The sequence below is a fragment of the Podarcis erhardii genome (genome assembly GCF_964252035.2).
Source record: "Podarcis erhardii genome assembly, chromosome: 2".
In the NCBI taxonomy this organism is placed as follows: Eukaryota; Metazoa; Chordata; class Lepidosauria; order Squamata; family Lacertidae; genus Podarcis; species Podarcis erhardii.
In genome coordinates this window covers 71,687,949-71,703,853 of record NC_138498.1, presented here as the reverse complement: position 1 = coordinate 71,703,853, position 15,905 = coordinate 71,687,949, and the positions used below count along the sequence as shown (strand labels likewise).

General features: G+C 43.7%; 1 protein-coding gene across 3 annotated transcripts in view; it reads left to right on the top strand.

Annotated features, from left to right (window-relative positions):
- MST1R (macrophage stimulating 1 receptor) overlaps positions 1-15,905 on the top strand; it is a 62,987-nt gene that overhangs the window by 25,156 nt on the left and 21,926 nt on the right. For all 3 annotated transcript variants that reach the window (XM_081851258.1, XM_081851260.1, XM_081851259.1), the window contains exons 3-8: positions 2,842-3,030; positions 3,727-3,849; positions 5,961-6,131; positions 8,403-8,581; positions 13,852-14,026; positions 14,590-14,735. In XM_081851258.1, coding sequence (XP_081707384.1) covers positions 2,842-3,030; positions 3,727-3,849; positions 5,961-6,131; positions 8,403-8,581; positions 13,852-14,026; positions 14,590-14,735 — 983 coding nt within the window. The remainder of the gene's footprint in view (positions 1-2,841; positions 3,031-3,726; positions 3,850-5,960; positions 6,132-8,402; positions 8,582-13,851; positions 14,027-14,589; positions 14,736-15,905) is intronic.

The following is a 15,905-nucleotide window of genomic DNA, read 5'->3' as shown; positions in this document are numbered from 1 at the left end:
GTCCCTCAGACCTTGTGGGGGGCCGGACTATATTTTGGAGGGGGAAATAAATGAATTCCTATGCCCCACAAATAACCCAGAGATGCATTTTAAATAAAAGGACACATTCTACTCATGTAAAAACACGCTGATTCCCGGACCGTCTGCAGGCCAGATTGAGAAGGCAATTGGGCCGGATCCGGCCCTCGGGCCTTAGTTTGCCTACCCATGGACTAGACCCTTGAGATCACTTCCAACTCTACAATTCTATGGGTCTATGACCCATGAGAAACCTTTTCAGTTGAACTATGCAGATCAGCTGATGAGGGGGGTTGAGTCTCCTCCCTTATCAGGTAATACAGTTAATGAGTGAGGAGGAGCAATTTGCACCCCCATAATGGCATTGGGTTGCCAGGGAGTTGAAACTATGAAGCCATGATGGGAATAAACATTGCCCTATTCCCAAGACATCACACTGACTTTCTGAAGTGCCCTGGAGGCACTGCATCTCTGCCCTGTCCATTGCCATGATGGGAATGAAAATCATTCTGTCACCACCGGTGCTCTGCAGACTATTTTTTCCCTGCAGTAGCATCCCTGCCAACAAATTCAGGAAATGAGCTGGCAGGCCACCAGGGAAGACTTGATGCGCTGATTAGGCTTGCTGGACTGTGGTTTAAATAGGACTACCATGCGTCCAGATTTTCCTGGACATTACCGGGATTTCAAAGGCGGAATTGATGTCGGGTCAATTTCCAAAAGGCGGCACTTTGTCTGGATCTTAGGCAAGTCAATCCTAGGTTTGAAAGAAGCCATAATTCTCTGAGATTGGTTGTTATCAGGATCTGTGGTTTGCTGAAAACCATAAGCAGATGGCGTATTCATGTAGCAGGAAACTATGGCTTCCTCTTAAACTGGGCTTTGGTGGGGTGTTATTGCAAGTTTTATATTCCCTCTTTTCTTTTCTTTTTTTTAAATGCCTATGTGTGTGCTCCATTATTGTGAATTCAGTTAAGCCTAATCGCTTGTCTTTTTCTCTGAAGAATGACTGACGCTTTCCTCTTTCCTGTAGTTGTCATTTGGCTGCTTATATTGCCCTTTGCTTTGTGTCTCATTAATCTGATCTTGAAGAAACTCCAGATGTCTCTTCCATTTCATAAGAGTGCCTTGCATAATTTTGTGTGTCCTTAAGGCTTGCTTTGTTTACAGTAATTGGTCAATCTCTTCTGCAGCATCTGCTCTTGCTCCTTATAGCTCTGCAGGCTTTGACTGTGACTAAAGGGTACCGTCTACTCTGAAAACGTTTGGTTGCTTGTGTGCTAGGAATGCCTGGTGTTAATCCAGGGCCAAGTGAGAAGACTCTCATTTCCTTGTGAGCTCAGCTTCATATATTGGAGGAGAATGTCTCTAGGGCACAATAAGTAGCAGGATAGCATGTGCTGCTGCAATCAAGCACGGAGAAGCAATACACCAGGAATGTATTGTGTACAACTGAATGTTGTGTCCTTAACGTCGGACTATTTGGTTAAAAATGCAGACTCTGATTGGTTCAGTTATATAGTGACATCCAACAGACACATGGCTTACGTTGCAGGACTATGGGTGAAATATGGTATGGTAAGAGTATGGGGCGTTGGAACATTGGAGGACTGAGGAGAAGCTTCTAACACCTTTTCTCCCTTAGTTAGCACTTCCTGCCTCTGCCACCAGAGCCAGAAGCTGTGAGAGGCCCAGTGAGAAAGAACTGGCTGGCAGGGACCTCACATCCAGCTCATTTGACTGCCATTTATGGGCTGGGATTGGGGGGGGGGGAACATACAAATACTATACATTTTGTGATTATGCACATAACAACTCAATTTTTAATATATTAGAAGCTGCCTCAAAAAACTCAGTAGGTGTGCTAATTATTATTAACAACAACAACAACAACAACAATTTATTATTTATATGCTGCCCATATTATTTATATGTTGCTCCAGCCACTCTGGGCGGCTCCCAACAAGAAATAGTAAAAACACAATACAACATCACACACTAAAAAAATTCCCTGAACAGGGCTGCCGTCATATGTCTTTTAAAAATCACATAGCTGTTTATCTGTTTGACATTCCTAAATAAACAAACAAAATAGAAGTGGGTACAATAGGGGAAGAAAGCAGAATATATTTATTGCCAGGGTATTAAATAAAGAGGCAGCTGGACTTTCTAGCATGTAAACAAACCAGGATTTCTAGTCTCATAAGGCTCCAGCAGAGGGCAAGGGTGAACCTGGAGAAGCTGTTGTCTTACAATTCTTCGCTTTGGCAGGCTGATAGAGAGGGACTAGACTAGATAATTGGTATTTAACCTTCCTGTTCCATGTCAGGGCCCAGCAAAGTCAGAAGCAAACAGCGTGATCCAGACCTTCCATTGGTCAGGTTACAGAGCAGGCAGGCAATGATCCAAAGGCACAGAAACAGATGATGTGGTCTAAGGTGGGCTGTATGCCTGGTGTGTTTGTGTGTTTGTTTGAGGGTTTATGCCCTGCCCATCAATAAAACCCCCAAATTTCAGAGCTGGATGATGAGGCAAGTAGAGGCAAGGCAGGGGTCTACTTAGTACCTTCTGTCATTAAAAAGTTGTTCAGCCTTGAACAATTGTATAGATTCAGCCAAGCTTTTATTGAAACTTCAAGTCACTTGTTATGATTGGCGCAACCCCCTCTGGCCATTATGGAAGTTGCACTGCTGTACAACAGAGGCCAGACTAGGAAGCTCTCTCTGGTGACCTGGTGGTGTGGGAATGCTAAAGTCCCCAGTTGGAGACTCCTAGCATGTTTCACTTAGCATCTGAAACAGCACCTGTTCTCTGTCATGCCAGGTAAATTTCTCAGCCCCACTGGTGGACACCAGCTGCTGGAAGAAGCCCACCTTCATCTCTACAAATTACTACAGGGTGGACCTCTTCAATGGACGTATGGCTGGAGTGCTGCTGACCTCCATCTTTGTAACTGTAATAGATGAGGTGACTGTGGCTCATCTAGGCACATCAGAAGGACGTGTTCTGCAGGTCAGTTAAGAGCTGCAGCTCTGCTTTTTATATCTATTAATATGCGTTTATAATATGATGAACCTCTGTGCTATCATCTGCTGCGAGTGTTTAAATATCTCTTTAAATACCATCATGTATTCAAATGGCTTCTTGTGGTACTTTTAAAGCTGTAAATCTGAAAGCCAATCTATTAACATTTAGGAAATGTTACCATGTTTCCACTGTCAACTTAAGCTAATTTTATTTTATTCTCTTCTTATTGTTTCTACAAGAAACCCTTTCCCTAGTTCTAGCTCTTTGAGGGAACTAGGGATAACAAATAAGGGGTTTCTCAACATGCTCACAAAATTATAATTCCCAATGTTTCTTGTAGGAAGTGTCAACAGTTAAACTTCTCAAGGATTTATCATAATTGAAATTGCTATTGGGAATTACTCTTGGGGTTGTTGGAGAGTCGACCTGCAGAGTATCAGGAATTCTGAACATGAATCCCGGGTGCCCAAATCTATTCATACATCTATTTCAGCATCTCATAGCACTTAGCAGTGTGCAGAGATGTTCATAAAAACGTGCAGTTACTCTCCTGCTTGTAATTCGCAGCCCCAGCAGACAGATGTGTTTGCCAAATTAATGAAGAAGTTCTCTACAACTGTCCCTGCTCCACTAAAAACAGCTGCTGAGGGTGTGTAAGCTTTTGTGTGTGTATGTTCCTAGGTGGTTCTTCCATCCAATCTCTACACAAACGTATTGGCCAACTTCTCCCTGGGGGAGACATTGCCAGTGCTGCGAGAAGTCAGCAAGCTGAATGACTCTTTGCTGTTTGTCACAGGAAAAAAGGTAAGAGATGTGAGGCTCTGAAGCTCGACTGTGCATGAGATTTCAAAGGAAGCATTACTTATTTGCTTGTTTCTGGGTGGGTGGGAGGAGGGTTAGAATCATAGAATCATAGAGTTGGAAGAGACCACAAGGGCCATCGAGTCCAACCCCCTGCCAAGCAGGAAACACCATCAGAGCACTCCTGACATATGGTTGTCAAGCCTCTGCTTAAAGACCTCCAAAGAAGGAGACTCCACCACACGCCTTGGCAGCAAATTCCACTGTTGAACAGCTCTTACTGTCAGGAAGTTCTTCCTAATGTTTAGGTGGAATCTTTTTTCTTGTAGTTTGGAACCATTGTAGTTTGGGTTATTCTACAGGTGCTTTGATTTTTACAAATGGAGAGAATGCTAAGGTTGCTCTGATCTCATCATCCATCATCTCAGACCCAAAGTACATGTTCAGGAAAACTGAGTGGCAGAGGCATTCTACACCAGTTTAGAGGGCACACAGAGTGCACATGTTTTGATAGCACCTCACATAGAAAACCTGCCTGCCTGCCTGCAGAAAATGCATACATCAGGGGTAAGAGTTCTAGCCTAGTCATAGAATAATAGAATTGTAGAGTTGGAAGGGACCCCAAGGATCATCTCCTCCCTTTCCACAGGCAGAAAATTTGTGAGGGGGAAGAATATTCAATCTACCTCTGGCATTCTGAGGAGATACAGTCCTCCAGGACTGATTGACCCTTAGTATGATCCTTTTTGGAAAGAACTATCTTCTTAAGCTATGTCAGAGTAGCAGATGTCTCTCCATTCAAGATCACAAAGGCTTATTTGAGCTACTTTTTCACCTAATTCTTTTATTAGCATTTCCTTGACTCTTCCAGCCCTTTAAATTTTCATTTCTTTCTACAGAAATCCTTTGAACTTGCTGTCATTTATCTCTGTTGGAACTTTAATTGAAAAATTGGTGCTTCTAAGTCACCATTTCATTGGGCTTCACTTTCTTCTTCTGATAGCTCTAGGGCTGCCTACCTAACCTTTTTTGGTCTCAGTGGCTTCATCAAATGGCAAATCCCACTGGATTTCAGCAAGGTTTGGGGCATTTTCTGCTGCCAACTCATTCTAGCTTTACTGGGGGAGAAAAAAATATTCTGGTCAGGCAGCTGTAAAACAGAGCTCAGAACTTGATGACAGCTCCCTGCTGAGACCAGGAGTATTAGGAGCCCACCTGCTTCGTCTCTCTGATGTCTTGATGTCTTGATACAAGCTACAAGCACCGAGTGTGGCAGATGCACAAGGGAGGCTGTTCTGAGGGTAGATTGCATTCACATTTTAATTGGGTTTTTCCTGTTGTGGACCACCCTGGGAATATGGTTAAAGGACGGTATAAAAATACTTGTAAATAAATCGATTTTCTTGGTGAGCAAAGTACATGCTGTTTGAAAGATGCGCTGTTGGAAAGACCATCAGTCCCCTTGACATAGGAACATAGAAAGCTACCTTACAGTAAGTCAGGTCATTGGTTCATCCTGCTCAGGCTTGTCAACACCAAGCACGAGGGAGTTAAGTGCCACCTCCCTGTCAATCACCTGACATCAACATGATGCCAAAGGACCCATTTTTACTTTACAGTGTAGCTTGAGTTCAAGCTGTGCTGCATGGGAAGATCCCAGTGGATCCAAGCCAGCCTTGAAGCCACTGCCATTTAGCTGTTTGGTGGTGACGTCAATCCCTGCTTGGATTGGCTGCACCCAGGAGTTTCCAGTACTTTATAGCGAAGCTGATCCAAGTGGGGCTTGGATTATTTGATACAAACCCATTTTCCAGTGAACACTTGGGTGTGCATTTTAAGGCTCCTTTGGAGACATATCTTCTCCTGCCCCACACCTGACTGTCATACATGATACCAGGTGTGGGGCAGTGGGTGGTCAGCCTTCTGGGGAAAATGGTCTCACAGTGCGTTGGAGGTTCGATGCTGCTGACCTGCACTGCCTGGCAGTGGCTATCCAGGGTTTCAGGCAGGGGTCTCTCCCAGTCCCACCTGGAGATGCTGAGGATTGAAACAAGGACCTTCTGCATGCAAAGTTGAGCTCAACCCATCCTCTTTGGCAACTGTCCATCTTGCAGGTGTCCCAGGTGAAAATAACTGGTCCAGGCTGTCGCCATTTCCTGACATGCTTCCGCTGCCTGAAGGCAGAGCGTTTCATGCAGTGTGGCTGGTGTGGAAATGCATGCACCCGTCAGGAAGACTGCAAGGCAGAGTGGAACCAGAAGAGCTGCTCTCCTGTCCTCACTGATGTACGCAAGTATCTTCTTATGTATGAGATTGCCTAATGGTACACTGGCATGGTGGCTTATGCGCACTGCAGCTATGCACACTGAGCTATTTGGTGCTTTGGGACTGCCTTAGTTCTTCCCTCCACCCTTTGTTAACTGTCTGGATTTTTTTATATTTCTGTTTGTCAAATGTGTTTGTCACAAAGCCTAAAGTACTCTGGGCATCTTGGGACCCATAATGCCTGCATTTCCTGAGACATGCACCACCAGCATTTTGCATTAGTTATTATGTTTTCCACGGGGTGTATTTTTTCTTTCTGTCTTAACCTCTTGCTTTGCATGTTTGTCCAAATAGAGCACTTAAGACATCTCCCTCACCACTGGCTCAACTTCTTGAGTGGAGCCATGGGGGGTGGGGGACAAAAAAACCAAACCAAAAAAACCCCCCCACACCCTCCCTCTCTCTTTTACTCTATGTGACCCTTTTCCTCTTTCCTGAAAGGGTGACTTTAGCATGGCAATATGTGTTCTCCATTTTGCCTTTAGTGAGGGCAGTGTTGTTGTTTCCCAAACAGAAAATTAGAAAACCCACAAAGATACACATTCACATCCTTTGTATCTTTTGGAACGACTCACTGCATTTGACATGCACAAGGAACAGTCATGTGGGGACAAAGGTGGGCTGATGAGTTTTCAGCTATAGTGCGAAGCCCTTCCTGGTGTTCTGGTATTGACCTTCCCCCTTTGTCTCAAGCAGATTGGGGCTGGTGTGCATGAAACAGCCAGTATATGGAGAGCACATACACTTGCTCCTTTTACAGAAGGGGTGGGGGAAAGCATTTTCAGGCCCAAGGCCACATTCCCACCTGGGCAACCTTCTGTGTGTGTCATGCCCGTAGTAGGTGACTCCTGAGACAAAAGTGGGCAAAGCAAGAAGTGTAAATACAGCCTCTGTATGGCTGTTATCAGAGCTCAAGGGCACATTCCAGACAAGCATAAATGCTCAGGGAGGATATGACTAGGACTAGTGAGAGGTGTGAATGGGAGAAGGAGGTGTGGCTGAGGACTAGATAAACAGAGTTACCCTTGGCCCCTTAGCCTGAGGTTCCCTAGCTCTGTCAGAGAACCTGCATAGACACACACTCCAGGTGTACAGTGGCTCCTCTGGGAATGGGGTCATCTTCACACCACTGCGGGCATCTAAAAAGTCTCCTTGATACTAATAAAGAGTCTATGCATAATCATGGTTTGCTGCTAGGGCTGATTAAGACTGTCTTTTTGTGGCTTTTGATGTGGCCGCACTGTGATTCCTATATTCCTTTAAGGTGAGTTAATATTTAGCAGAGCAAACCGTTCTGAGGTAAACTCTTAACCATTAACATTAGTCACTTGTCGTCACAGGGAGTCATTAGGTCAAATTAGTTTGGCTTCAAAAAGAGGCAGAGTAACAGCTTGATAAAGGAATAAATTTAAACTTCTACTTCACTCTTTCTTTATTCATTGAAGAATCACACTTAGAGTTGTTTAAATGTTTCGCCATTTGCATATTTTGCTCCCTGTATTAAATTTTAGGCAAATGCTGTGATACCATGTTTATACTGATTTTGAATATGGGTGACAGATTCAGATCTAAGCTCACCCTTGAAGCAAACTGGGTGGCCTTCATCAAGTCACTTTCACGTGGCCTCAACAGTGAAGAAAAATAAGTTTGTTGTGAGCATAAAGCAAGGGAGTATTAAATGTTCATGCTCAAATGTTTTCAGTACCAAAGTAGCACTTTCAAGAAGTGGGACTATCCCAGCTTGCTGCTATTCACCCTTGTTCAAGGTTTGGTTGGTGACATCATCACACCATTAGTTTAGCCTGACCATGCCAGCCTTGATCCTGGACAGTTTTTGAAACAACATGTTAACTAATTGCAGATAATTGGGATAACTGCCACTTTATGTTGCCCATATGGACTGTGTGCACCTTTTACTGCATGCAGTTGAACTTTCCTGCACTTGGTCCGAGCAACAGCTTATCCTATAATTCATTCAACATCTTCCCTCCAAATGGAAGTGAATCCTAACCTAAGGCTTTTTGCAGCAGTTAGGGAAGGGCCTGGAGAAAAAATTGCCATTCCCATGTAAGTTCTCTTTGTATCAGAGTATGTCTGCGGCATTGCCTGGTGCCAATAACTGGGTCTTATTGGTGTTTGGAACTTGAGCAGAAGACAGGTGTATCTAAGGGCTATTCGAATCATGCTGGTGACTGCGTAAGTAAAGCTTTGTGTATCATCTGCTTTCACAGTTCTACCCCAGAAATGCACCACTACAAGGCAGCACTAAGGTGACACTCTGTGGCTCAGGCTTTCGTTCAGGTTCATATTTCAGTGGCATGGATGCCTCACCTTCAACCCTTGGTGACTACAAGGTTACAGTGGGACGGAAGAATTGCACCATACTGTTTGAAGAGAGCCTGGAAAACAGGTAACATCTGAAAGTTAAAAAACACGAAGCCTGCAAACAGTATTCCCCCTTCCTTCTTTCCTGTTCACTTTCTCAGCTTTGCATCTACACAGACTAGCATTCTGTAAATGTGCCTTATGCATGTAAGAAAGGTGTGCAGAGAGGAATTCTTGGTGGCTGTTTTTCTTTGGAGATTCGCCACAATCTCAGCCTGAGCACCTTCTGGAAGACTTGTTAGGCCTGTGTGTCTGGGCTACCTTTGCAGGGTGAAGGCAGGTTGGATAGGTCAGTAGAAGCATGGAGACTTCCCTTGGTGTTATAATTATATATAAATTCTGCTTTAAATTTGGAGAGGTTAAGGACCATGTTCAACCATCTGGTCCCACTAGTGGAAGTCTGCACAAGGGGGAGGAGAGAGCATGCCATCAGGCAAGCAGAAATTTTTCAGCTGGTGGAGCAGTCTGCTTAGCACTATGTTGAATTATACCCTATATTTTGGGGTTGAAAGCTGCCCTGAGCCTTCAAAATAAGATGGACTATAAGCAGGCAGACTATAATGTACAAAGTTAAGCAATATTCCCTCTCATCCAGGAGTTTTACATTCCGGGTTGGCGTTCAAGATCGAAAGGAATTCCTTTGTGCATGCTTGTCCCATGGTCCCTATGAAGAACTATCTCCCTTTGATGTTGTTCTTCAGTGCTTCACACCAGGAACATACTGAGTGATGTGTTGATTAAGGGCTGGTCCACATTTCCACTTGTCCTGCACCTAGAAAGCATGGGTCTGAGGGGTTTCACCCTTGTCCTGTGCTTTCTAGGCATAGGTATGAGTGGTTTTCCATTTACCCCACTGCGTTCCCTGGGAAAACCCAGCACTGAATAGGAGCAAACGCCAATCTGCAGAAAACCTGATTGACATTTGTTCCGATTCAGCACCAAAGAGCAGGTTTTCCAAGCAGAAAGTGGAAGGACAAGTGGAAGTCTGGAAGAGCCCTTAATCTCAGAAGCCTTGGCTGACAATGGCACAGTGCTCTGTTCAGACTCCACATGGTATGTGTGAGGCCAGATGGGGAGAGTGAGGCCACAGCTGATAAGCTGTCTGGGGAAAACTGGTGGAAAAGTGCTCTCTTCTCTTGGTTTGGACTCTGTGTTTTCACTGCTAAGGGACATTAAGCCAGCAGTGGTCTAATGTTTTCTTCAGCTTCTGGTATCTTCCTGAAGGAAAATGGGGCCAGCCAAGGGACAAGTTTAGGAAGACATGGGGCTTTGTAGAGGTACGGTGTAGGTTGTGTGGGAGTCTTAGTGAACAGACTCTCTTTCTCCTTTCACCTCAGAATGTTTGTACCACTCAGCTTAAATGAATTTTTGTGTGGTTTGTTGTTCTTTCCTCATAGCTCCCTGAGCACCATTAGAAGGGAATTATAATATGAATAAAACATTGGTGCTGGTTTAGAATGTTCTTTTCCAGAGCTCTCAAGATGAAAGTATGAAAGTACTGTGGAGCGTAGAATATATGTGGCATCCAACAATCTCAGTAGAATCCTGAGATTCTAAGCATTTTTTTACAGGGGGAGAATTTTTTAGTCTTCATGGTTGCAGAGGTCCTGCCAGTTCTGTGAGGGAAGCAGTTCAGTCATTGAGTAATTCGCCCCTTTTACTTAGCACGGTGCTATCCATGTGGCTAAATCCATCTCTCTCTCCTTCTCATTTAATCAATGTATTCATAGACTAGATGCAAAATGAGGGGCTTACGGTTAGAATATGACTTTTTCTAGAGTTCCTTCTGGTACTTCTTTCTGCCTGTGTGAGGCCCTCAGATGATGTCATAGCAGCCTTACACTTACATGTTGAAATCAGGCGAGGAGACATTTCTGTGTGTCACACTTTAGACATTGGCAGCTTTCCCGGAGCGGAAATGAAACAGCAGTTTCTACTGTTCCCTATTAGTACAAATAGAGTTTCACCTCCATGGCCCATGCTGGAGTCAGTCATTCTAGTGAGCTTTGATCTGCATTAAGCAAAAAACTAAAACCAACAACTGAGCATTGTCTGGCAGCATTTTCTTTGAGAGGGCAGGTCATATTTGGGTAAGGAAATGCCTCTTAAAAACTGTTTAGAGGGAGAAACAGAGGTATATAGGAAGACATAACAGGAGTCACAGTTGTTACGTCTTGCTGTCGCCCGATTCATTTTTCACATCTAACTCTGGACTCGCAAATGGAATAGGTGAATTGAATTCTTCCATTCCATAAATGATCAAGTATTTCCAAGCTGGAGCCCTTGCTTGACCCAAGCTGATCCATCACCACAATCCCAACTGAGGATGATGATAAACCCTCTGTGAAGGAAGCAGTTGATGGAGTTATAATAGCATGCTGTAGCCCAGGCATTGTGTATTTACAGAAGCTGGCTCCCTGAGTTCACCCTGCAATATGCAGGTGTGCATTCAAAGAAAATTGCCATAATAATATACAGTGGTGCCCCGCAAGACGAACGCCTTGCAAGACGGAAAACCCGCTAGACGAAAGGGTTTTCCGTTTTGGAGGCGCTTCGCTAAATGAATTTCTCTATGGGGTTGCTTCGCAAGACGAAAAAATCTTGCAAGTTGCCGTGGGTTTTTTCCGCTCCCCCCCTTTCCTAAGCCGCTAAGCCGCTTATCAGCTGTTCCGCTGATATTTTTTTTTAAATCATATTTTATTAGGTTTTACAAAATTAACAGTAATAAAATTAACGAAAATCACAAAACAAACAAACATACACATCAAAAATACAAACAGAAAAACAGCTTAACAGCTGATCACTAAAAGCCGCTAGACCGCTAATAGCGCTAATCCGCTAAGCTGTCAATGGGCTTGCTTCGCAAGACGAAAAAACCGCTAGACGAAGAGAATCGCGGAACGGATTCTTTTCGTCTTGCGAGGCACCACTGTATATGTATGGACCGTATTCAACTAACTTTTACTCAGAGTGAACCTCTTGAAATGGATGGGCCAAAGTTAGCACACCATTTTTTGCCTACTTACATCACGAAAATTAGGGTGTGCATTAGGTTTTAAGGCTCATTTATATTCGCCAGCAAATCCTTTTTTGGTTTCAAGGTTTTGAAAATTGAGGCACACATTAGATTCAATGGCACATTAGATTCGCGTAAATACGGTAGATTCCAAAAACCATGGAATAAGCAAACATAAAACCTAAATTTCTATATTTTTCTGAAAGTGCTCATCTATTAACAAGAATAAAAAGGACTTCTCCTATCCTACCCCATTTAAAGAGAAGCATTAAAACAGACCACAGAACATATCACATTTCAGTTTAAATTGAGATCCCAAAGTCTGGGTGAAGAGGAATGCCTTTGCCTGGTTCCTCAAAACTGGCAATTTTGGCATCGATAAGCGTTCCTGGGCACAGCATTCCATAGATGGGCAACTACAATGGAAAAGACCCATCCTCTTGTTGCCACTTTCTGCAAACACACCTGTGATGGGATAATGAGCTGCTTGTGCGTAAAAGCTTGATCCCTCTGGGGTTTGGCTGGTCATCCAAACCGATGCACTAACGGAGCCCCCAAAGCATGACTCCGTCAGTCGCTGGTAGAATCTGACAGTGGGCGTCTACGGAATTTACGCCAACATAAAAGCTGTTTGACGGACATGCGCCTTCGTGACTCTCTGCGTGACAGTTTCCGGCGAAGGGTGGGAGTTCCCAACGGGGGTCCCGTTACCTCTCCACTACTCTCACTGGAAGCATCCCAGAGCCTCCCCTCCGCTGTGACTCCTGCACTCCCCCTGCTGGTTCCCTCTTCTGCTGCAGATTCTCTCCTATTCTCCTGGAGCCTGTCCACCACCTGTCTCTCCGATGGCAGTTCCCTGACAACACCCTTCAGAGATGAATTGCTGTAAGGGAGAGATGTGGTATTTTATCTTTTTTAAAAATAATAATAATAATTTTTATTGATTTTCTTTCTTACAACAAATATCCATCATCATTACTAAACATTCATTTTCCAGTTTCCCCCCTCCCTGTTGACTTCCCTCAGCTTCCATTTCTGGTTTGTTACATCAAATGATACAATCTGCTGTTTGTATTTAATACTATGTTGTCCCATTGTTATACTTCTTGTTCTCTTTAAATAAAGTTCTAAATGTTTATTTAAACCCTGCCAATGAGTTCATTTTTTGTTGTTGTTTCTGCAAATATGTTATAAAAGGTTCCCATTCTTTTTCAAAGTCACTATTGTCCTTTTCACACAGCTTGTCCGTTAGTTTTGCTAACTCTGCATAGTTCATAAACTTTTCTTGCCATTGTTCTTTTGATGGTATTTCTCCAGTCTTCCAATTTTGTGCTATTAAGATTCTTGCTGCTGTTGTAGCATACATGGATAATGTCCGTTTTTCTTTCGGCAGATCTTGTACTAAAATACCCAACAAAATGCTTTTGGTTTTTTAACAAATGTTATTTTAAACATTTTTTTTTCAATTCATTGTATATCATTTCCCATTTTTTTAAAAAAATAATATTGCAATCCCCCCACATATGGTAAAATGTACCTTCCCCTTCTTTACATCTCCAACAGTAAGGTCACATCTTTCTGTCAAATTTGGCTTGCAGGGGTAGGGAGATAAGGAACTGGCCTGCAGGTCAGATGATGTACCACATCTTTTTTTGTGGTACATTATGTGACCTGCAGGCCAGTTCCTTATCTCCCTACCCTTCAAGCCAAATTTGACAGAAGGATGTGACCTTGCCCACCTGTCAGTCACCTGCCATCACTATGACATCAGGTGATGCTGCACTCTGAAGCCCTGATTGCTGAGACTTCAAAGCACAGTGCGGGCTGTTTGAAAGCCCTTTTGCAGATAGCCCTACTCATTAAACCTTTAAAAACCAAAGCTACTCTTTGAACCTCCATTCTGCTGGCGCAAGGGAAGCAGGCATTGTTCATAAGCTGATGGGAGCGCACCTTGCTCCAACAAAGCAATAACCCTGATCTCATGTTAAATTCATTAATGTTCCTTTGAAGCCACACCCTCATGTATGACATCAGGTGTAGGGCAGGTAGGTGTGGCCTGCCTGAAACAGCCCTGCAAGTCAAATGTGGAGGTCCAGCTAGCCAGGTCTGGTTCACAGACAGGAGGTTCCCCATATCTGCCCTAAGGTTAGTAGTGTACAAGTGAACTATTTTGAATAATTTTCCATTTCATGGTGCTAAAGAGCCACTAGACTTTATTAGGCAGATCATCATCACATTAGTTTCTTGTGCATCCTTTCAGCACCCTTTTTGCTTTTCAGGTACAGTGAAGTGCCGCGCTGGAAAGATTATGTTGAAATTATTGTCTGCACTCTGACACCAAAAGAGGAAGTGAACATGCTGGGGCCACAGAAGGTTGAGGTCACTGTTGTAGAGAAGGAGCACACCCCATTTTACATCAGTGGCTCCTCAGTCCTCAGTGGCTTTGAGTTTAAGGTGAGCCTTGGTTTCTTTCCACTACCTTTGCTCCTGCATGCTTCTTCATGGCTGTTGTTCATTGATGTAATGAGAATTTAATAGACCCGCTAAGAGCCAGTGATAGGCGTTCTGGTGCTCTGCAGCTGGTGTTCCATGGGAGCTAGTGGTGCAGAGGCATAGTGCAACATTGCTGTTCTCAGCTACTGGGTTTGGGTGCTTTGGTGGGAAACTTGCTTTGTATTTTTAAACTCCCAGGTCCAGCCCTGGCTTTTCTGCTTAAGAAATCTCTAGTAACAAGTTTTATTACTTGAAAACAAGTAATCAGCCACTCTAGGCAAACACTTCTCCAGAAGAAGGTCTTGCAGCCTCTACTTTTATTCTGTTTTCTGGTCCTGATGGTCAGGATTTCTTTTAATATTTTACACCAAACTACCTTGCCACAGCTTAAATTCTTTACTTCTTGTCCTTACCTCAATGTCTGTGAAAAACAGTGGCTTTCCCTTTTCTTTCTCAAAGTTGGTTACAGGGCTCAGAGAGTTTGATACAGTGAGTTTAGCATTTCTTCTCTTCCCTATCAACAGCTGCCTAAAATAACTTCTATCCATCCACCGTACGGCCCACAGGCTGGAGGAACAGAGATCTTTATCCAAGGACAAAACGTTCTGGTGGGAGGCACAAGGAAGGTGATGGTTAATGGTCGGGATTGTCCCTTGGTCTCAAGGGAAAGGTATGGCAAATAGTGACACTTAATTGTAACATTGGCTTGTCAGACTGGGAATTGCGTTCATGGCCTTTGATAAAGGATAGAGCTATGGTTTTCAAAATACATTTAGAAAGTTGATTAACACATTTTTGACCACCTTCCAGATATGTTGGATTTTTCTCATTTTCTAGCACTGTAGCATTAATGTGAAGCTAATGGACTGACCACAGACATTAGCTAGGCTGGTTTGAGGCAACCTTTTAAGATGTTACCAGCTTCCTTATCTCTCCAGTTCTTTTGGCATTATCTCCAGGAAAATGATACAGAGTATCTAAATTTAAATGGTCAGTGTTTGAGGTGTCAAAAATATCCTTCCCACATCTTGATGATGCAACAGACAACTCTTTTCCTGTGTTCTTTTGTGTGTAAATCTGTGGTTGCCTGCCCCTACACCAGTCATCATCTTCTTCTTTGGCGATTGCTTGTAGTCATACTTTCCTAATGAGTCACAGTCTCTATTGCTTGTGTGAAAGCAAATGAACCGAGTAGAGCTTTGCAGGGCATGTGAGTTCATAGCCATCTGCCATCTCCCTTTGTTATGAATGGTTATGAATACTCCCATAATCATGCTTACTCTAGGCAGAGGTGTGTGAGGGAGAGGACAGCCACCACTCCTCTTATCAACCATCTTCTGCCTATACTGTATGGAAGGAAAGTTTTAGCTTGAACCTACTATTTTTTAAGGTTCCTCAAAATGAATGAGGATGACTTAGGATCTAGTTACAACTTCAATGGAAGATAGAAACATGGTTTCGCATCTCTTCTTTATCCCAAAGTGCTTGGTAGTTGTGGTCAGGGCTGGTGCCAGGCCATGGCACAGTGCTAGCAATCCACTCCTCAGCACCCACCCCACCCCAACCAGGACAGGACCTTGCCTTACTTGCTATGGCTGTGGAGGCTGCCACATGTTTTCTCAGCCTTCATCTATCCCCCATATGCTTCAGATGGATGAGGAACAGCACTTCAGAATGGCAACTAAGCTTGGTTCCCATCTACAGCCACCATCTTAAGTTACCCACAATGCAAAGCTCACACCCATATAGCCGTAACCAGACTATGAACCTATGAAAGCAACACATTTGCTAGATCTATGTAGTGGGACATGGCATTTTGGATCCCTTAGAATTGTGGGTG